Raw genomic sequence first — 22,559 nt, 5'->3', positions numbered from 1 at the left:
TGCAATATCCCAGATCCATCTCATTTCAATGCAAAGAATCAATATGCTTTATTACAATATTTTCATGCATATGTTTAACTCTAGAGTATGTGCTGAGCTATTCAACTAACTTGTCCTTATCAAAAGCAACAATGGTACAAATTCAGTCTACCTGTTGCTATGTTAGGCAACTCAGATAGGCTTTCTAATTTTCAGATGCAACCCTATCTAAACTGATATGAATAAAATCTGAATGAATTAAATAGTTAACTTATTATTTTTGAGATCAAAACATTGGCATACAATTTTATTGTAATGACACAAAAGAAAATTTGGTGTCACAATACATCTGTCACAATGTGTGTGTATGTGCGGGTGTGTGTGTGTGTGTCTTAATCTCTACACAAAGTGAGTTGCCATTTTTTATGTACATGAGTGTGATGTGCATGTTTTCTGGTATGAATAAACAATGATTATAAACTACAATCAATTCAATCTTTAGTTCTACATTACGGAAAAGACAGTCTCCTTTTTTAATAAGAATATGAGTCAGTATTCATTTATGACAGAGATATAAAATCATTTTCTGAATAATTGTTTAATTATAACTCAAGGCCTACATAGTATGATTAGAAGAACACATTTGGCTCCAACCCTATTCTATGATAAATCAGAAAAATATATACGTGTATATATACAAAAACAAAGGACAAGAAATTGAGGACCAGCAGTAGTTTTAAAAAGTGACAAATTTGCCTGAAGACTGTATTGTAGTTCAAAATATTCACATAAGGTTAGGGTAAACAGAGCATTTTTTTTTTAATATTTGGGTACATACCTCTCTCAGAAAATGTAATACTAGTAACGTAAAAATGTAATCCAAGTATGATTCTAAGCTCTATAAACAATGTTTGTGGAATTTCAACTTTAAGGCACAGTTTACGTTTCCAGATAAATTAATTGGAGCTGTGGGATACACAAGTCTCTACTACTCTGCAAATATGAAGCTCTAAAGAACACCCTTAGGTTGACCATATAAATGCTTTGAAAAAGTGGAAATCATCGGTGGGAATATAAATTTACCACACTCAATATTTCCTACAGACAGAAATGTTAGGATCCACATTAAGTACTAAAACACACTTATTTATTTTCATCGCAATATTTGCAGATCTCTTGATAGCGATAGCATAAAATACAAGTCTTGTTCACTGGAGCACTTTCTCAGAAATTTGAATGTCATTACAGAGGTCCATCAGTGAAATTTGACAACCTATGATATTGAACCACCTGATGATAGATATTGCCTGTATGACAAGTAGAAAATGATGTTTTATTTAGACTAATCCCAAGTATACTTGAACAGGTGTCTGTAAGATGTGTTAGAGCAAAACTGGCTTGTCCTCCATAATTTTAGAGTGAGGGGATATTTTCTCAGTATCTTCCTCGGTGGATTCTTCAAACAATTTATGATAAAACTTTCAATCACATCACATCTGTTAATCTGCTGAAACCCCACCATCTACTAGTTATCCCACCTGCAAAAGAATGCTATGCAGCCTAATTATGAATTTGAGTGTACCTGTTTCTCATATTAAGTTTCTAAATTTATGAATGAACCATTCAATCATTGGATTGCACATGCAACACTGATACACAAAACACACGAACAGACAGAACAAAATGCTCACAAACAGAACTGAACGAATAACATTAATATTGTCATTTATCTGCTATTGATAGCACAGGGAGTAATGATTGTAAAACTGTTTTCTCTAAAGCTCAGCACTATCCATGTGTAACAATCATATCATAATAACAATCTAATAGCTTAGATATCTAGAAATCCTTCCTATCAGAATAAACAGTAAATACAAGTAGTACAGGTACTAAATAGCTTCTCTGATGATTTGTCTATCAGGACAAAAATAACTAATTCTAACAATCAACATGAAATTTTCTCTATGAACATAATAAGCAGGCAAAATCAATTCCAAGTTATTTTCCGTACTAATTTAATTTCTTTGAAGTTCTCTCTACCAATACAAAAGCTAATATTATCAATCACTTTGAAATTTTCTCCATTAAAACATGCATGTACTGCTGGACAGGGAAGCATATTATAGATACACACATCACAGCCAAGAGCAGAAACCAAAACCATTTTGCTTCCAGTACCGGGAATTACTAGACCCTTCTGATTATTTTGGCTATATTGAACATAAACAAATAAGAAAACCTAACTTTGAAAAAAAAATGAATACAGAGAGCACATGTACGGGGATATTCAGCATAGCAAGCAATAATTATCCATCTTCAAAAGCTGCATACTATAAACTTGCTAACTTATTAATTGTGCAGAGTGATACCTATTGTATAAAAAACAGTGATAGTGGAAAAATTGAGCAAAGAAGATGGGATTCCATTGGGATTCAAACCCTAGACCTCTGGATGCTAGCCTGGTGCTCTACCGACTGAGGTATAGAAAGCCCTAGTTCCGTGTTTGTCCCAGACACCCTAAATTCTCAATGCTCGGATGGTCAGAAGCTACAACATGTATTAAAGTGTGTTGTGTGTGGAACACACGCACACACTTAAACCTGGAATAAACCTGAAGGATAATTCAATTTGGGGATAAATGCGAGGGATCACCAAAGTGGTGCAGCTTTTTAAGTATGTAACAAACACAAACAGAAGAAAACTGACCAGATATGAATAGTGACAGACAAGTAGTGATAAAGAAAATCACTTTATATGCTGAGATGAATATGCTCAAAATGGCATGCATACAAATTTGTACCTTTGCATGTCTAACATTGCTGATTAGCAGCAGTAAAACTATTCTGTCTATAACGATCAAACTTCGAGAGAATCTGTGACTAACATATCTTTAAAAGCAACAATGGAAACAGACATTGTGCAAGTTATTGCTTCAAAGTACTGACAAGATGGGGGGGGGGGGTAGGAGGAGGAGGAGGAGGAGGTAGTCGATGCCTACATTGGTAAGATATTCTCATCGTGCTCCTCTTCCTCGTCGAGGCCAAGTTGGTCATCGCCGAGCCCCTTGTAACTCTTCGACTCTTCCTTCTTTTGACATCTACATAAAAAGTCACAGCCATCCTGAGAAAAAAAAAGGAAAATGTATAATACAACATCTATATATATGTATGTATATATATATATATATATATATATAATATACAGGTACATAATAATGTGTGGGTGTAATGTTTGCAATTTATACCACTGAAAAGTTTGGTACTGTAAAGCAAGAAATGTTCACAGCATGAAATTTTTGTGAATAGCCACTGGCATTCAATGTTTATAGTCAGGGCTGCACACTAACCCATTTCTTCTACTGGTCCGACCTGTCCATCTGTCCAGTAGGTACTCAGTTTTTTTCTCCATTTTTCACTGGTATTGGTAAATTCCTGAAAAAGTTACTGGTCTGACAGTGATTTTTTACTGGTCAGGGACCGTTGGACCAGTGCCAGTGTGCAGCCTTGATATAGTGTAGACAATGTTAATTTTGCGGCCATTTTCCCACTGTGAATTTTGGCTCTTGCTAATCAAAATGCATGTGAACATTTCTAATTTTGCAGTATATGCAGTGATAAGAGACATTTCAATGTGATAAGTGCTTTATAAATATGTGTATTGTGAATAATTATTTATCATAACACAGTTGGCATAAACATGTAATCTATCACAGATCATTAGCAGAAAATAATACAAGGAATATAAGACCAATACTTGGCTATCCCTATCGTTTGTTGCCTTCTATTCGTATTTCTATTCTTCTATTCTGTAAAACCATAAATGTTCGCATACATTTTAATTTCGGGAATTTCATGAGAGGCAAGATTCGCAAACTTATAAAGGATGAGAAAGTTCTCCTTCACTAAATATGTACTGAATGCCAGTGGCAATTCACAAAAAATTTCTTGTTGTCAAAAAGACAGTCGGTTCCAATTTGCAAAAATTTCATGCCACGAAAACATCTTGCTTTACAATACCTAGTCTACTTCCTCTACACTAATATGCAAGTTCTTTTGTAATCTTGAAGGACTGTATAACACGTGTCCACAAATAAAAGACACTCACTGGGCTTCCAGAGACTCCAACTCTCCCGCTTTCGACGGGAGATCTCCCGCCAAAAGCTAATTTTCGCAAAATCTCCTGTTCTCCCGCTTGAGATTTAATTTCTCCCTATGGCTCTGTGTCTCTGCCCTAAGATGTATTTTCTCCCACTTGAAACGATCTTTCTCCCGCCCAAACATTTTTTTTTTTGAAATGAAGTTTTATCAAGCCAAAATATATGATTTTTAGGTACCATCGTATGTTGAAAAACTAGAAATGTCGCTACGGCGACTGATGCCTCCGCCATAATGCATGATTCTCCCAATAGGCGTATAGTACAATGTCTTCACAATGTGTGATCCATGACAGTTTCCTTGAACTGGGTTTGCTATAATTGTCGAAGAGTGCAGGTACACATATTTGGGGAATTGAGAATTTTTACTTGAATTCTGACGGACCCTTTTATAAGTTTATGAATTGAGTAATTTCCAAGGTATGAAGAAAGAGTGTAATTACAGTACAAAAGAGATTTTTTTTTTTTTTTTTTTTTGGGGGGGGGGGGCATTGAAACCTGGCCTTTGACCCTTAACCTTTGACCTTTGACATTCTGGCGGGAAATTTCCTGGAGAATCTCCATTAGGTAATGCATGTATATATTAAGTTTGAAAACTAATAATGCAAGCATTTCATATACAAGTATATGAGGGAAATAGTAAAATATTGAGGAGTTGACCTTGACCTTTGACCCCATGACTATTGACCTTTGACCCCTAAATTCCCTAGATAATCTCTGCCAGTCAGTACATGCATATGTACCACGTTCCATGAAGATATATTGAACCATTTGTGAGAAAAGTGATATTACATTTTCACCTAACTTTTGACCTTTTGACCTTTGACCTTATGACATGAAACTCTCTCTGGAGAATCTTTATGCAGTAGTACATGTCTACACCAAGTTTCAAGAAAATACCTTCAGGCATTGCATAGATATTGGGGGAAACAGCAACATTTTTAGCATTTGACCTTGACCTTTTGACCTTTGACCTCTTGTCAATGTCACTAAAATCTACTCAACTAATTGTCCCATCATTCATCATCCTTGGACCAAATTTGGTGAAAGCTGCTTCATCCAGTTTTGAGTTATCACGTAAACAGATAAATTTCAGGACTTGACCTTGATCTTTGACCTTTGACCTCAGTCCGATTTCACTAAAAAACTAATCAAGTAATTGTCCCATCATACATCATCCTCCCACAAAGTTTGGTGAAATTTGCTCGATCCAGTCTTGAGTTATCGCGTAAACGGATACAATTTCATGATTTGACCTTGACCTTTGACCTTTGGCGGATTTCACCCAAAATCTAATCAACTAATTGCCCCATCATACTTTATACTTGGACCAAGTTTGGTAGAATTGAAGTCAATATTACTCAAGTTATCGCGTAAACGAAAGCGGACGGACGTACGTACAGACGTACGTACGGACGTACGTACGGACGGACGGACAACCCGAAAACATAATGCCTCCGGCACCACTTCGTGGCGGAGGCATAATAAGCCTGAAATAGCACGAGAGAGCATCTAGAATCCTAGAGCTTCCAGGGCCCTGGACCCTGGCCGCATTATTTATATAAAGGGACTTTGCGCTTCGCACTCGTGGTGTGCACCTCCCACATATCAAGTTGGAGTCGCCAATTTGCTAGGGGTTTCAGGCGGGAGAATCTCCAGATCAGGAAAGTGTTTGGGGTTGGAGTCTCTGGGCTTTTACTTCATTAATGAATTCTACATCTTCACATGGGGATAGTTTGGCCATAAAGGAAGCAGGCATAAATGTCAACTGGTAGGACTAAGCAAATCAGTGACATGATTGCAATTATATAACACACACACACACTCACATACACACACACACACACACACACACACACACACACACACACAAGAATCCTTTAGCTTTGGAGAAAAACGTTCACGTCTGAAATAAATCTGTAAAGCTTACCGCCGTTAAGCTGCCAAAATTCATCCAGAAATGAACGTTGGGTATCTGCTCCCTGCCCTTGGCGCCCAGAACGAATCTCTTGTATGCCAGGCCCAGAATAAGGTAGGCCCCTGCCACACTTAGCGCCCTGGGCAGAAGCAGAGATTAGGCAAAGAATGATTATATTCCACTGGCATGAACAAATGGATTGAAGACTGATTTACATATTGTCCTGTCAACACACACACAAACAATTAATGATAGTCATCAAACATCCATTCCTAATTTGGTACCCATAAATATTCAAGCTCTATGCTCTTCAATGATGCATATCTTGCCCTACTTCATATAAAAAAGAAATCATCAAAATAGGTGATGTAGTTGGCTACCAAATTAAAACAGTTTCATGAAAATCACCTTGAATGTAGTACATTCAGTCAAACATGCAATGGATTGGCTACATAATATCATTGGACAAATAAAAAAAACACATAGTGAATTATCACTTGTCATACGTTGTATCAAAATGTCACAAGTATTCCTTGATCTCTTTTTACACTGCAGAAGGCCAAAAAGAAACTGAATAGTCACAGACTTCAAAACATTTCTACACCGAGTTATTGAGATGGATTGCACTTAAAAAATCAAACTCTGGATTCCTCAACAAATATACATGTTATACTGAAAGAGCCACTTCACATTGTTCTCAGTATGGACATCTGTGACTGTAGGGCAGTGTATCACAGGTAATATGTAAGAGTCACTTGGATATTTCCATAAGTATGTTCTGAAAGTAAAATTAGAGACACTCATGGTAGTATTCTGGGTTAATATGCAGGGCTTGCCCACAATATTTCCCATATAAGTTGGAAACTGAAACTCATTTTGTCTGAAAATAGGATCAAGAGGCCTTGTAAAATGCCCCACATTAAGAACTGCTTGAAGGATATTAGAGAGTTTGATTTTGATACTACATGTATGTACAGGAAGTGATGAATTGTAATATTCTGAACAACTAAGACAGATACTAGGGTAACAAGTCAATATGACATAATGTAATAAAAATATCCATTGGGCATTTCTTCTAGAATCATGAAAAGAATGTGGGATGGATGGATGTACAGACATGGGAACAGAAAGAAGATCATGCCTCCAGAAAAAAAAATGACTAATACTGTTGCACATGGACTTAAATATATGCATATCTTCTCGTCTTCCAAAACTACTAGTTACCATAAATAACGGAGTATTAACCACACTTTTTCTCCCACTGAAATGGGTCAAAATGCAGGGCACAGTCTATACACCGTTACAGCCAATACCTACTACATGTCTGCATAATCGTGTGTAGACAATGTATGTTATCTAGAAATGTGTACAATCTACCATTCTCAGCTTGTCTGTGGATGGTTAGGACAGTTGAATGTTCAAACATATCATGCATTCTACTGCATATTTCGTTCTTTTTTTATGGCATGAATATCAACACATTTTCTCTCCCAAACATCTTACTCAATTCAAGCAACATGTCGGCAGTATCTTCATCCATTGCAAGGTACATGTAGTATTCGGCGGGCTGTCAATCCTTTTTTTTTTCCTCCCCATGGCCCCCCAAAAAAGGGGGTGAGGTTAATAAATGGGTGTGTTCATACACCATTATTTACGGTACATTCTAGCATACTCACGTTATTACGATGATGCCACCAACACCCATTCCTGACGAGGGCGCTGTTGTTGAATTTGAACACACAACAGAGCTGCCCACTTCAAAGATATAAGCACATCCCTCGTTTTTTTCATTGTTTTCCTCTATTAATGTTGCTTCCCCCTGTATATAGAGAGAAGACAGGATGAAAGTAAAGTTATTTCTTGATTCACACTAGATTTGTGACCGTGCACCTCAAAACGAACATAAAGTCGCACACACTGATTTTGCGTGAGGACTGAAAATAAGTGAAATGGGTCAACCTAGCCGAAATTGACTTTTTCATACTTTCTGAAAGAGCGGGTCTTCTTTTACATTATGCTAAAATTTAGTATCATAAAACGGGCAGGAAAGTGTGTTTTTTTAGCAGTTTATCTCGAACATTTTTGGTAGAATAGTGTGATTAGGTGTGTCTTTAGAATCCCTTTTTCATTTCTGAAAAACCTTGTCCACACTCTTCACTTTCAACTCTAATAACTTTTGAAAGGATAATGCTACTGCTTTGAACGTTGGCATTAATCATGGACAGAATGTGTTAATGAGGCATGCTCAATTTCAGTTTAATCTAATAATCCCTTCATTGTTGTTACTCTGGTGGTTTACTTCCTTTTTTTTTGTCCCATTCATCGCACAGCCAGCAGGGTTTGGTAAAGATTAAGCGCTTGAATAGACACTGTACTTTAGAGCCTCTTTTCTCAGTTCACACTTTTCCTGAGTTTGTGCTTTCTTTCCAATATTTAGATAGGTTAGGAGAGTCCATTTGATTTGAGTTATACATCATTTTAAAGCTTAAAGTCTGCTCTTTCAGATTATGGTCTTAACTAAAAATTCACGTCTGGCGACTTTTTGTTTGTTTTGAGGTGCAGGGTCAAATTTGGTGTACTTAAAGGAGAGTTCCGGACCAATTTAAGGTTAGTTTGAAAAGAAAGTTTTGAATTTTTATTAGCACAACAGTGATGATTGGATCAGGATTGCATAAATAATTAGGGATTTTATGAAACTGTGAAGCTTTTCTTATTTTTGTAAAATTCTAACAGCTGATACGAGTATGCAAATGAGTGAGTTGATGGTGTCATCACCTCACAATTTTGTAATGATTGTGTAAAGAAAACTGACAAAACTTCAAATTTGTCTGCTGTAAAGTGTAAAACATAAATTATTTTATATCTCGCTGAGTAACTTTAAAAATATTGATCAGTGTGATATAGCATACCTTGTACAGATTAAAGCATAATTGTGTTTGAACAAAAAGATTGGAAATTTCAAGATTTTGTATACAAACGATTTGGCAAGTTCTAAGGTAATAATATCATTAACTCTCTCATCTGTTGCATTTTCGTATTGACTGTTCAAGTACTGTTTTTTTTGGTGAAAATTAGCAAAACTTCATAATTTCATGACTTCCCTTGCACTTGAATCCAATCTTGATCAAATATCATCTTTGTGTTTATAGTAATTTTACTCTTTCCCATCAGACTAACTTTAAAGTAGTCTGGAATTTCCTTGGAAAAATTGCCACTCAACACAACACAACCCTTTTGCATCCAAAACTTTCTTTCAGCACCGGTTTACTGTACTGTCACACTCCTCAATGGAGGATGCAATGCATTTAATACTTGAGGCAGACACTACTAATAAACAAGATCGTGACCCGCTACAACAAAATGATCCTAAAGTCGCTGACAGGTGAGCCGAGAAAATCAAGTTTGAAGTCAAATCTTCACAATCCGTCAAAACATTAGGATTACTGTTTTTGACATAATTTTGTAGTCTAAATGTATCTTCTATCATCTGCCGAAATTTCGAAGCTAAATGATCAAAGGAAAGGCAAGAAAATAGCATTTTTCTGGGCCATGATTTTCCGACTTTCAACGGAACGGAAACGTGTCCAAAGATTTGGATTTAGCGCCGCAGCTAGACTCCGCCCCTAGCAACGAGGGAGTGATCTCATTGGTCAGTGCGTGGCATTCTGGTTACTGATTGGTCGTGCGTAGACCGCTGGCGCTAAGCTCGAATGAACATCATGGAGGTTGCTAGGAGCGTACCTTCTATTGTCAAACGGTGAAAACTGTCTTGCTTCCCCTAAGATAGCCTTGGAAGGAAAACTTTGAAGGCGGTTTTCTCGAAACGCTGATTTCTTAAATCACCCGACATGTGCTAATAAAATCAGCCATATCTCCGCAACCGAGTACTTTAACGAGTCATGTTATGTACAATTTGTATGACATCAAAGTGGAAGAGTAAGGGAATTATGTCATGTCATTTTCAGAAAATTGTCCTCCCCCGACTTTTGGATCCTTTTGTTGCAGCGGGTCACATATCGTGGCATGAATTTTTTTGCGAATTGGAGCCGACTGCCTTTTCAGCTGCAAAATTTCCACTGGCATTCAATGCATACACTGTAGACAAGAACTTTCAAGTGCATTTTAATGCCGCGAATCTTGGCTCTTGCAAAATTCACGAAATTGAAATGCATGTGAACATTCCTCATGTATGGTGTAACAATGAATTGTAGAGTGAAATGATACAGGGGTGATACGGTACATTCATCATGCAATGAAACGCACTTACTTCCATATCTCTGTGCCGATACACTTGTAAACTCTTCTATCCATATGCACACACACATACACACATACACACACACACACACTGCACAAACACATGTATAGGTAAAGAGAGAGTACATAAGAAGAAATTTCCTGATTTGGGACATTTTGCACAACTTGTACAATGTACACTGTATGTAAAGAAAACATCTACAGTGTACATCAATGACAAAAGGAAGCAGGACTTTATTTTATATTGAAATTTTTAAAGGAAAGTGAAAAAGCACAGATTGAACACACAACGTGCACTTGTGAGCACTGACACAGTTGAATAGGAAGCTCAGGCTTGAAAGTGAAAGTGATTTATTTATTTCTGTGTGCTTCAAGTACAGCAGACAAAGAAAGCACCATGAGACTTTTCCCCATGTCATACAATTTGAGACAATTGATATTTCTATGGTACAGTATTCCATATATGATATAGATAGGCTAAAATAGATCAAGGAATATTGATCGACTTGAATATTTTTGGAGAGGGTTGATCCATGAGGTACAGGTGAGTTATTGAGGGCATCATATTCCATTGACTCACATAACATGCCTACACATTATAGTTAATGAAGTGAGTGTATAGACACATGACTGTATGCTTTTATTATTTTTTTTTATTACTGGTCATATCAGTTTTTACCAGAACATCTTTACTGACAAATAGCTCAATGATTTAATGGAAGTGAATGTTGCTTATCTATTTTCATCATGTCCAATGACACTGACATACAAATGCATTTAGTGCAAAATCTTACCAAAACAACTCGGAGTTCATGGTCATATCACCTTTTACCAGAACATCTTTACTGACAAAGAGCTCAATGGTTTAATGTATTACAAAGTGAATGTTGGACACCTAGATAGTAAAGAAAAATAATTCTATGTGCAGCAATCAGTCAGTCAGAACTCAGATTTTCTGAGACCAATTTCATAATTAGTGTCTGATACAGTGATTTCAATTTCTTTACTACTGTGCTTCCTTTAGCTTCTACTGCGCTTTATTCACAAATAGAAACATCCGCTACATTGTTTTCGCTGTCGACCAGCACAGATGTCTAGAAAGAGTGAGCTATAACGACGCAATCCCCTAATCCCTTGAGGGTACTGTATAAGTTTTTATTTTTGCAAGGGTTTAATTTTCACAAATTTTGTGAATCACCATTGGGTCATGAATTCAACAACTTTCTGAAATATCCCGAATGGGCAGGCATTAGTGCACTTAAAATAACCCAGATGTCAAAACACAAAAACAACATCTCACGCAATTGTCTGTGACCTCATCATTCACAGAAATAACTGTATGTGAAAATAACAGACTGCTTTTAAAGTAAGTCATTCAAAAGAAAGTGACATGAATTTGGTGGATTGATATGCTTTATGCATCTAATATCTGTTAGATATAAATCTACTTAAATCAGTTAGTACAGTGCAGCAAAATAGCATTAGGGAGCACTTGTAGTGCAGTAATATATAGACATACAAAGTTTCTGCAAACATTAAATGGTTTATTTTTATCATCATTATTGTCATTGTAATATATATTTTTTTTTAATGTTCATGTTCTGACTACCTCTTATGTGAACATAAAGGGTTGAATAGGAAATCAACACTATAGTCAAATGAATTTTAGTATCAAAAGTCAATCCACATACACAATCAGACCAAAAGAAATATTAATTGAAAATATTGACGGCTTTAAAGTCTCATGTGTGTGGACAACCAAATTAGGAAAATGTAGACCATAAGACCATAATCTTTGTGGTTTGCATCCAATCTTCACTTTAAAAGTTTAAATATTCTCTTTGCGAAATACATATGAAAGAGTAAATTGTATGTTTCACATAAAATCATCTTTCGGTTCTGATACCAGTAATCTAGCATGAGCAACTCTTCAAAGTGGCTGTTATTGTTGCTTGGTAACCAAAAATAACAAAAAGTATCTGCGTAAACTCTTGGATCACAAAAAAAAAAAAAACCAGTTGTGAGGGAATGGCATATTCATTTCATCTAGAAAACATGAAAAACTACTGAAGTCAGTAACTTACTTGTTTTGGTGTGACTGTTGTAAAATTGTCTTAATTCTGTTGTTGTTGGTTTTTTAATCATTTCACTCTATGTCTTAGCAAAATTTACAAAAAGGGAGTAGCATTTCTCTTTGAACACTACATTCTCAGCCAACTTACCAAGAAATTGTTTGGGTCACACATGATAAAGATGGAAGCTCTTCTGGCTTCCTGGCCACAGTGGCTGTGATATGGTTCTCCATCACGGTATTCAAGGAGCAGCCAGTTAGCTGGGAAAAAAAAAACAACAACAACAAACATATCAGATGATATTTACCATCACAAGACTGGGTTTAAAATATAGATTGGCATCCGTGCTTGGTTGAACAGGGTGACTAGCCTACTGTAAAAGTGGAAATTTTCGCGGTGTTGAAATTTTCGCACATTTCGCGCAACGAGAAGCTAGCGTGAAAATAAAAGCACGCGAATATACTTGCATGCCATATGTTCCAGTACTTGATGTCTTGATTCCGCGGAATGAAAAACACGTGAAAGTTTTCTGACACGGCCAAGCGCGAAAAATTAGTCTCGCGAAAATATCCACATTTACAGTATCTGATTGTTACCTCTGCCATGGGAGAAGCGTTTTCATCGGCCTCAGTTTGTTGGTTTGTTTGTTTGTTTGTTTGTCCGTGTGCAAAATAACTCATGGAGTTGGAAGAAACTTGCAAGAAAGGTTGATAATGACACAAGGAACAGATTCTTAAATTTTGGTGGTGATCAGGGAATTTCTATGGATTTTATTAAGGATTTTTGATGATTTGGCAGGTAGTGTCAATGAACTTTGGAGTTCAAGCTACGCACATTTGAGGTTTGCCTACACTCACTAAAGTGCGTACTCTTAGTTCTAGAGTCTGCTGGGCCGGTGAGGTGCCACGCAGCTGGAAATTGATGACATAATAAAAGGCTTCTATATCATTGGGAAGTCGGGCGATTTTCAGCATGCATACAATGGGTGGAAATCAGTGATCTCATTTGGAGAACAAGATCAGTGGTGGAAATTAGCTGCTTGGTGGAGGTCTGTGCTCTCAGAGTGCTTCACTACAGGGTGTCTACAAAAAACTATACACTTTTGAAATGGCTGCCGAATAAGAAATATATATGATTCTAGGGGAAAAGGTTTATATGTATGGATAGCTTATGGACTCAACTTTCATATGACACCAAAAAGTCTAAAAATAATTCATGCTTGAATGAGCACTGCATACTTTTGTAAAGGGTATGAAAATTAGGCTGTGCAGGAATTATCCTTTTAAATTTGCAACAGGTGAGTCTGTTGGAGCTTACAAAATTGAAGTTGACATGATAAATTTATGATCAATTGCGATCAGTTTGGGTTTGCTGAGTGAATTTTATGGTTAATTAAACCAAACTTTTATGCATGAGTAAACCGCAGTTGCATTCATTTTATTGTAACATAGCAAGTTTTCCTGGTACACTCAGTGCTGTGTTCATGTGAGTCTTTGCAATGAATAAATGAAGCGGGATCTTTTATGTGCAGGAGTTGTGAATCTCTCACACACGGGACCTCTATTTTATGTCCTATCCGAGGGACAGAGTGTTTTGATTACACACAACATTGCTCAGTCCAGACTCCGGTATCAAACCCAGGTCGCTTGGGTCGGAGGCAATAACAGCAGTAAGCCACCAGCATATTGTAGAATTCAGTCACTTTTCTCCATTTGGGGATGCAAGTGCCTCTAAAGTAAACAAGCAAAATGCACACAAAAGTCCTACATTTTCCTGATATTTGATATCTGAACCGATTCATATTTTTCATCATTTCAGTTTACCGATATTTAAAAAATTGAAAACATGGAAAAAAAGGGAGCTTTGTGGTCCTTCACATATTGCATTATCTCTAGGCTGACTACTGCCCTTAACATCACCCAACACTCTTGTCCATCCAATTAATACAGTTCGACCTCGATTATCCGGCCTCCTCTTATCCGGAAATCTCTATTATCCGGACGCGTTCACGCAGTGAAGGACTTTTTTTTTTTCATCTAAAAGTTGAGAAAAAACAGTGACTTTAAACTCAATTAAAATTTCTAAAAAACTGACACAATTTACCTACATGTACAATATTCCCCACAGAACTAACATAAATTCACACCACATTATCTTCGTAAAAGTAAGCAGTCATGATCTATAAATTCACCATAAGAACATGGATGGAAAACTTGTCGGTAAATCACGACGCAGTCGAGGCCATTACACCACTGTTGTGGGGTACGCTACCTGCCTAGCTGCCAGTGCACTGGGACGGCAGCTTGCACGGCAGCTATACATTAACATTGTGTCTCCCATATCCGGCCAATACGCTTATCAATCTGGATGAGCACCGGTCCCGACATGGCCGGATAATCGAGGTTGAACTGTATGTTCAAATCATCATGAGCCAGAGCGTGAGCTTCTGAACAGGGATGCTTCTCAGAAAATGTGTCTAAGATCGCATGCTAACTTAATCAGCATTCAACGCATTCTTCATCGTAATAAGACGATGACTCGTGACACTTTTGACGATGGTCCATCACCAGTGTCTGGCATGTCTGCCAGTAGACAAACAAACCAACAAACAAAACCACTGGCAACTGAGAGAAAAATGAGTATAGCTCTTAGTATACTCACTTCCGGCCATAATGTTTGTAGCTGTGATACGACCGATGACATTGATGTGTCTGTCGCGATTGTGAAGATCAAACTGTTCCACTCCGGCATCTACAGCCTCTCCCTTCTTCACTGGCTGGCAGAAGCTGATGTAGTATGTGTAGTTCTCGCTAACATCTGTTACACTTTTGCTGAAAAAAAATATGAAGAGTTCATATATATGCAAAAACAGATGAAAGACATATTTTCATTTTTTTGTTAGGGTCATTGTCAAATAGAGAAAAATTGTATATTTCTAGTTACACTGCATTTGTTACATTAACAAGGAACATTTGCGAAGAAATCATCAGGTATATTTTAATTATGTTTTCGGGCGAGACTTCCATATGTAGTCACCTCCCCCCCCCCCCCCCCCCATACCCCACCAACTGCCAAATGTCTGTGAGTGCATGCAACCATGCATAAACAAGGATAGGGTAATATAAAGTGGTATGGTAAGATAAGTGGGGGGGGGGGGGGAGGCATAACAGATTCTATCCATTACTATAAATCTTAGTGTCTGTAAATAGGGAAATGTCAATTGATTTTGCTGTGCTTTGGGCCTCCTAGTGTCATCAGTAAAAATCACACACTTTTAATGTTTTTTTCCTCCTCTTCTGATGATGACTGATGTGGAATGTACGTATGTATGTTGTACAACAAAATATATTCCACTGAGCTCTGCCTGCTGTCTACCTCATTATTAATAACACAATTCCAGGAATCAACACTGAAATTGCACTCTAATATCTAATTGACATGAATTTCTGTGGCCTTCTTCTTCTTCCTTTTCTTCTTGTGAAGTACAGTCCACCTTCTGGTGTACATACCAGAAGAGATCATAGAGATCACAGATCATCACTGTGGCACCTCCCAAGGCAATGACACACACAAAGTGTAGTTCATCCCAGTATAGCTTCTTGCGATCTTGGAGCTGCAAGAGGGATTACAGTACTTACAAAACTTGTATCATACTACATTGTCACAAATGTACACACTAGTAGTTATGTACATGTATGATGTACTGCATGCATGGTTGTTTTAATGTGTATGTATGCAGGTGGACCAGATTAATGGAGAACATTCTATGTGGTTATGTAGTACATACAGGCTGACCAGATCAGTGGAGAATTTTCTAGGTGGTATACAATGTAGCTATACAGTACATGCATGTAACAGGAAATAAATTATAGCTCACTCAATCTAGAATGATTTCACCCATTCCAGAATGTTCTGGGAAGTGCTTACATGTTTGGCTGAGTGAGGCACTGTCCCTGTAGCCCAATGTGATTGGTAGTTATTCTTGGCAATGATGTTTTGTACATAGATAGGCAGTGAATCATCCAGGATTCCTGGAACTTGGACTAGCTAGAATGTTCATATGTGTGGCCCCAGGTTGGAGAGAGTTACAGAATGTGCTAGAAGGGGGTGAATGGATAGTATATAAGCCAGAGAAATTCTGCAGTAGGCAGAGTACCTAACACCACTGCTCTGAGAGTTACGTCACTTCTGGCTCTGAAGCGACTTGTTATAGTCAGTCCTGTGTTACCTGCTGACCCGTTATGTTTGTGGAGATAAGGCCTGGGAGACATTTTGCCTGCAGAGAATTAATGTGCCCTCATTGGAGATAGACTCCATTTTTGTGTCAATGGACATTGCTACGGCAAAGCTGTGACGGGCTGGATTCCTAGCTGGACAATATAAAGTCAATCATCATTCAACGCATCGACTGGATGTGGTTGTCATAACGTTTGGATTCTGCACGTTTCGCCGTGGACGTATATCGTGGATTTTTACCCCGGACTATTGTAACCTGTGCCTCTGGATTTACGTCGAAGGAATCATTCATCGGTGCATCGCGGATCATTCATTTGTGCATCGAACATCGTATCTGGACACTACCAGGGAACTGTAGGGACTTTGCGATTTAAGATTTGGATGCATGTAAGTGATTCCATTACCGATTTGTAATTGTTTCTATTGATCATTATTGTACTGATGTGAAACCAATTACCAGTCTGTACCCACAATATCACTGTTAATAAACCGCCTGAACATTAGTTGATTGTTTCTTTTGTGCGATCATTCTCAGAGTGATTTTGGTCGTAACAAAATGCTGTATCAAGTATCAAGTATCAAGTATTACGTACTCATAATTGCTCTGCTTCAACTTCAATTTTATTCAACAACAAACCAAACATCATTTCAAAGATAACATGAATCACATCACACTATGTACAACAGTACACTTGTACATAAGATACAAAAATCCAAGGAGTGAAGCATTTGAATGGTTCAAGGGTCCCTTCTCATGAAGCATTTAATGCTGTAAGTGGGGCTCCATACAAAGTTGGGACTCAGTGCAGTGGCACAAGGGCAACAGTTGATGATGTCTACGTCTTTAAAGTAACAATGAGATCATGTAAACCTAAGTTTATGATCAATCAGATCAGTCGCAGAGATCACCGACAGCAGATATGCCATGCAATGTCACTCAAGTAAATAAAGTAAATATTAATTAAACTTTGATTTATTCAGACAAACCCAACAAGGCTATTAAATTTATGGCTAAAGTTATGATTAGTATCATTGAATGATTAGCGATAAATGGTGGATGGCATGCAGATGGAATTAATAACTAGGGACTAGGGTTGACTTCATAAGTCATGTAAAATGAAGACCATAAACTCACAAATATTTACACACACACACACACACACGCACACAAACACACACACAAAGTGTCACATCCACAAAACACAGAAGTAGAACTGAGTGTCAGTGACAGTGTCACAAGACTACACAGTGTGACAGTACACTAGGCTGGTACTGGCCAATATTTTAATAATATTCATCATCCATTCAAGTGTTTACATGTACATTGTATTGTAAACATTGCTACCATTGTAGTGTGTGGTAGGGCCGACGACGCGTAAAATTTACGTGTACACGTGTGCTAGACACTTTACTAATGCCATACTGGCATGGACTAGATCTATAGTGGTACTGCATGCATGCTGCTGGCTCTAGTGTCAAGTGTGAAGTTCGAATGGTCACACATAACCAAACGTATGGGACTGCACATACGACCCGTCGACCCTGGAGCGCGAGCGCTGGTGTTTCACTTACGTTTGTCCTTTCAGAGGTTCGAGGAGGGAAAGATATTGCGTTTCTGATGGACTGGTCACTGTACAGTCAGACAGGACAGAATGAAGGGAAGCAAACAGGAACAAAGCCGTGGTGATGAGATGTAACATCTTGAGTTGTTCGTTACACGGTACACACTTGCCGAAGATGATGAGATGAGTTGCTGGGTATCGTTATCGGCTCGGGCCGGTTGGTGCGTGCGGATTGGTGTCGATGTCTAGCGCAAGTTGGCGACGTGTTCACTCGTACCAGGGAGGTGAGAGGAACGCGTCTCACCTCCCTGCTCGTACTCACGCACGGTTCACTTCCCCGTTCATTGTCACGTGGTATTTTACTACCAGTTGAAGTCACGTGCAAGGAATTTCATCCCAGCCACACAGCTCTATGACGGATGTTAAAGAAAAAAAAATGAGAGGAGTTGGCATAATGCTTTCTGGCATTCTTTTTTTGTTTGTTTGTTTGTTTGTTTGTTTGTTTGGGTTTTTTTTTTTTTGCTTGTCAGCTGTGATGAGGCACCACAATCGATGACATAATGTGACATAATTTCACGGCAATTTAGCATAATTTTAGGCCTCTCCAAACATAAAATGCCATGTTTTTTGCTTGTCACACTGTGTGGGGTTCTCTTATTCCATGACAATGATCCTGCGACTAGGCCCTTGTCCATGAAATAGGCCTATCTGCGAGCTAAGCCAAACATAAATCTTACCTACAAACTTAACCCTGTTCGGGTTTATACCCTAGATAATCCTAATCCTCATACCAATAAACCTACAAATCACAACCCTAAATGGGCCCGGTTAAAGGCCATCTTCGATGAATGGTGTGGAGATGTCATCGCTCGCCGGGATGGGGCTGATGTTCGGAGTTTCCGATAATGGGAGTAACTTTTGGAGGTGCCTGCGTGACGCAACGCTGAAGAGCGACGCGAGTTATTCGGATCCGTGTCGTGCATAGCGCACAATCTAAACATTGCCGTGCAAAGCGCCCTTACGTCGCAACGCCTCGTCGCAGACGGACTTTAATGCGTGCTTCGAAAGGTAATTTCGAAGATATTTCGAAGATAAACAACTCTGCACCACGCAGTGCGCCGGAGATATGAGGAGTTGCTTCGCCTTCACTATCCCAACAGTGACAGACATAACCTCGCGGCAACGAGACGAGATGCAGCAGCACGCTCAAAAATGCTGCGTGTACTATATACTGCCGCAACGTTTGGCGTTCGAGGCCCTCATCCAGGACCGTGTAATGAAGACATCATGAAGTTCTTTTGCCAAGAAGCTACAGACACTGGACGGAGGTGTGTTAAACGATGGAGAGGGTGGTAGGGATGTTGGACCCCTACTATCAAGCCACACTGCTATCCAGCCTCAACGAAACCACCCTCTCCTCCAACCTTCCGACTTCCAGAGGGCTTCCGATCCCGTACAAGGAGTCGGGAGCACGCAGGACCACCTTCTATATAGGCAAGTGGGAGATCGTGGATAACAGCGTTTTGTCCGAAGACAACACCCACGTCTATTTTGCCGCAAGCCTCCTCGATCCACGGTAAGTAATTGGATTAAACTGTCGATAACTAATACACCATTCTGGAAAAAAAGGGGGATCCGGGGGAATCCAGTGCAAGATAAACATTGTTCACAATACATATAGTATATGTTTTGTTGTTGATGTTTTTTGTAACGAACAGAAAGTAAAGTTTGACTCATGTCGTAAGAATAACTAAGCAAGTGATATGTTATTATTTGATTTGCATCATTACACTTTGTTAAAACCTTCAGCAAAGGACGTACTTGTAATGGCTGAATTTCGGTATTTATATTTTCCTCTCTCATTTATTATTTTTACATTTCATTGTTGTATAGCTACAAGAAGAAATTCATTCCCCGCAAGAGGAGAGATCGAACTGTGCAGGCAGTATTGGATGTCACGGAACGTATTGCCCTATAATAAGGGATATCGGGCGGGAAGATGCAGCGGCAAATCGAAGACAGGACGCTATAACCGAAGGGGATGATGACGAAACGCAAGAATACGGCGTGGACGTAGAGGATGAGCCCGAGGCGAAGTCAACGTTGCCGACCTCCTCAGCTCCTCAGATGAGGAGATACCTCCGGAAGTGAGAGGTGACAATGACCGCACCCATGAAGTTTCACCTGTGAGACGAAATGCACTGATGGAAGGGATTTTGACCGCAGGAACCAGTGATGAGGAAGAGGCTCGATCGGATGTCTCGATCAGGCAGAGAGCGGAAGATGACTTGAGGCGATACCTCGAGCAGCCAACTATCGACATCCAGTCTACCCCAGATGACATGAGGCGATACTTCGCCGAGCGGGGCCCCGAATTTCCGCTGATCGCTCGGACCGCTTTGTACTACGCGTTGTACCACGCATGTCCGCCATCTAGCGTGACATCCGAGCTGTTTTCCTTGGCAGGAAACATTATCTCCAAAAAGCGTTGCGCTTTGCTCCCGGAAAATCTCAACAAATTAGCTGTGATCAAAGTCAACAGTCACTACCTACGGTAAGCGTAGTAAGGTGTATATGTTGCGGATTTTTTTTTTGATTTTTTTTTTAGTATGTTTTTTTCTCATTTGCCATTACTTTATCGAGCGCGGTAAAACATATTTCAACTCATTGCTTGTACTGTCGATTACGTGCCAAACATTCAGTTTAACGTAATAATATAGGAGCTACAAGTTTCCCGCCATGATCCTGAAGAATTTGAATACACTACACTGTTATAATCAAAGTTCGCCATGAGACTACCAGAAATGAAGATGGATAACTCAGGTAAAATCCATCCTTTTTTGTTGCATGTTCATTTTCTTTGACCCATTGAATTGTACTACAGTGTACATCATTCACATAATCGTGATCTTTCTCAAGTAGAATCTGAACGTTAAAACACTGACCAACAAGAAAGACGGTTCAAGCAGATTACGCAATCTAATGCCTTATTTCCTATTGACGTATGTACTTTTTGTCCACTAGACACACTTTACTGATACCAAAGTGCATTTACTTTACTTTGATTATTTCCGATCTCACGTAGTAATGCACCGTTTATGATTGCATGTCTTTTTCGTGTTGAAAATGTGGCGTTTTCTTTATCACAATGAACAGTGTTGCATATACTGCAAGACAGCACTTCATGAGAAGCATACAATCGGTATCTATACATAGACCAAACGAGAGTTGGTTCATCGTTCATAGTAGGCAAGGAGGCCTTCAAGTACATGCAAGAAGTTAAAATGTGATATCATTTGTTATGTACAAACGATTACAACCAATAACTTCGTCGAGATGTATTGATTTGTATTACCTAAATACTTTACTGTTATTCATTACTATTTTGCAACTTATCAGCCTAAGTGATAACTACCCAGTGATATTGAATCATTTTCTTTCTATTTCCGGTAAGTAATTTGTTCATGAAGTGCCAAATAGAGGTTACAGGATTTCACAAGAACGTCTTACATCATTCGTATTGATCGTTTCATACAAGAATGCAATCGAATATTAGTTGAACTAATACATTCATCTTTTATTTTCAGTTCGGATGATTGCGGTTGCATCACTTTCGTTAAGAAAAACTGAAAGCATTCATAGTCATGGTATTCATTGATATTTGTTTCTAAGTATCAGATGTATGCGGTGTGATTGTTGTTCCGTTAGATAATTATTATCACGCAGCTTATTTGAAGATGTTTTGTTATTCACTTTGTCTTACATCATATTTTTCATACTTCTGTTTTGACATACATGTATTACTTTGTATTAAAGTGTCATGGAATGCTGACCCGATTTCTGAACAAGGTCTCTTAAAGTCTATGTCAATTTGCGTCCACATGCCATGAGTTTGTCGTTGCAGCATATTAAATGGTGCGAGCGTGCAAGACAGTGATGGATCAGGGGCGGATCCATGCAGGGAGGACCGCAACCGGCGCACGCCCCCCTTTATTTTTTGTTGAAACAAAAGAAATAAAAAGAAAAAATGGGGGGAGGGGTGCGTGCGCCCCCCCCCTTTAATTTTGTTAACGCGCCCCCTCTTTACGGAATTCCTGGATCCGCCCCTGTGGATGGTGCGGTTTCTGAGTGCACAAGCGAATCCGGCGATGATAGAATAATCGTTAGCTTTACGTATGCAGTGAGAGTGAGTGGAAGTGTGCGTGCTTGGATGTATCTTCTAGAATGTAACATGAACTGAGTTATAACACAAAACAATATGAAATCCATTTAAATCAATTCAAAACATCATATTATAGGCCCACTCTGTATACATTAAAAAATCATCGCATAAATATACGAGATTGCGTTGACTAATAATAATGATGATGATAATAATGATA

General features: G+C 38.6%; 1 protein-coding gene across 1 annotated transcript; it reads right to left on the bottom strand.

The window, feature by feature from the left end:
- Positions 1–2,601: 2,601 nt before the first annotated feature.
- On the bottom strand, positions 2,602–18,357 carry LOC139707943 (cation-dependent mannose-6-phosphate receptor-like). Its single transcript, XM_071619939.1, has 6 exons — positions 18,188–18,357; positions 15,041–15,210; positions 12,530–12,639; positions 7,727–7,869; positions 6,063–6,189; positions 2,602–3,099 (listed from the first exon to the last, which is right to left on the bottom strand). Exons 1-6 carry the CDS (start codon positions 18,313–18,315, stop codon positions 2,974–2,976), a joined length of 804 nt encoding a protein of 267 aa, XP_071476040.1. The 5' UTR covers positions 18,316–18,357; the 3' UTR covers positions 2,602–2,973.
- Between the last annotated feature and the right edge of the window lie 4,202 nt (positions 18,358–22,559).

Source organism: Diadema antillarum, unplaced genomic scaffold, assembly GCF_040938485.1.
Source record: "Diadema antillarum isolate AM-2024a unplaced genomic scaffold, OU_Dant_1.0 seq00001287_RagTag, whole genome shotgun sequence".
Lineage (NCBI taxonomy): Eukaryota > Metazoa > Echinodermata > Echinoidea > Diadematoida > Diadematidae > Diadema > Diadema antillarum.
This window is presented reverse-complemented; position numbering and strand designations above follow the sequence as displayed.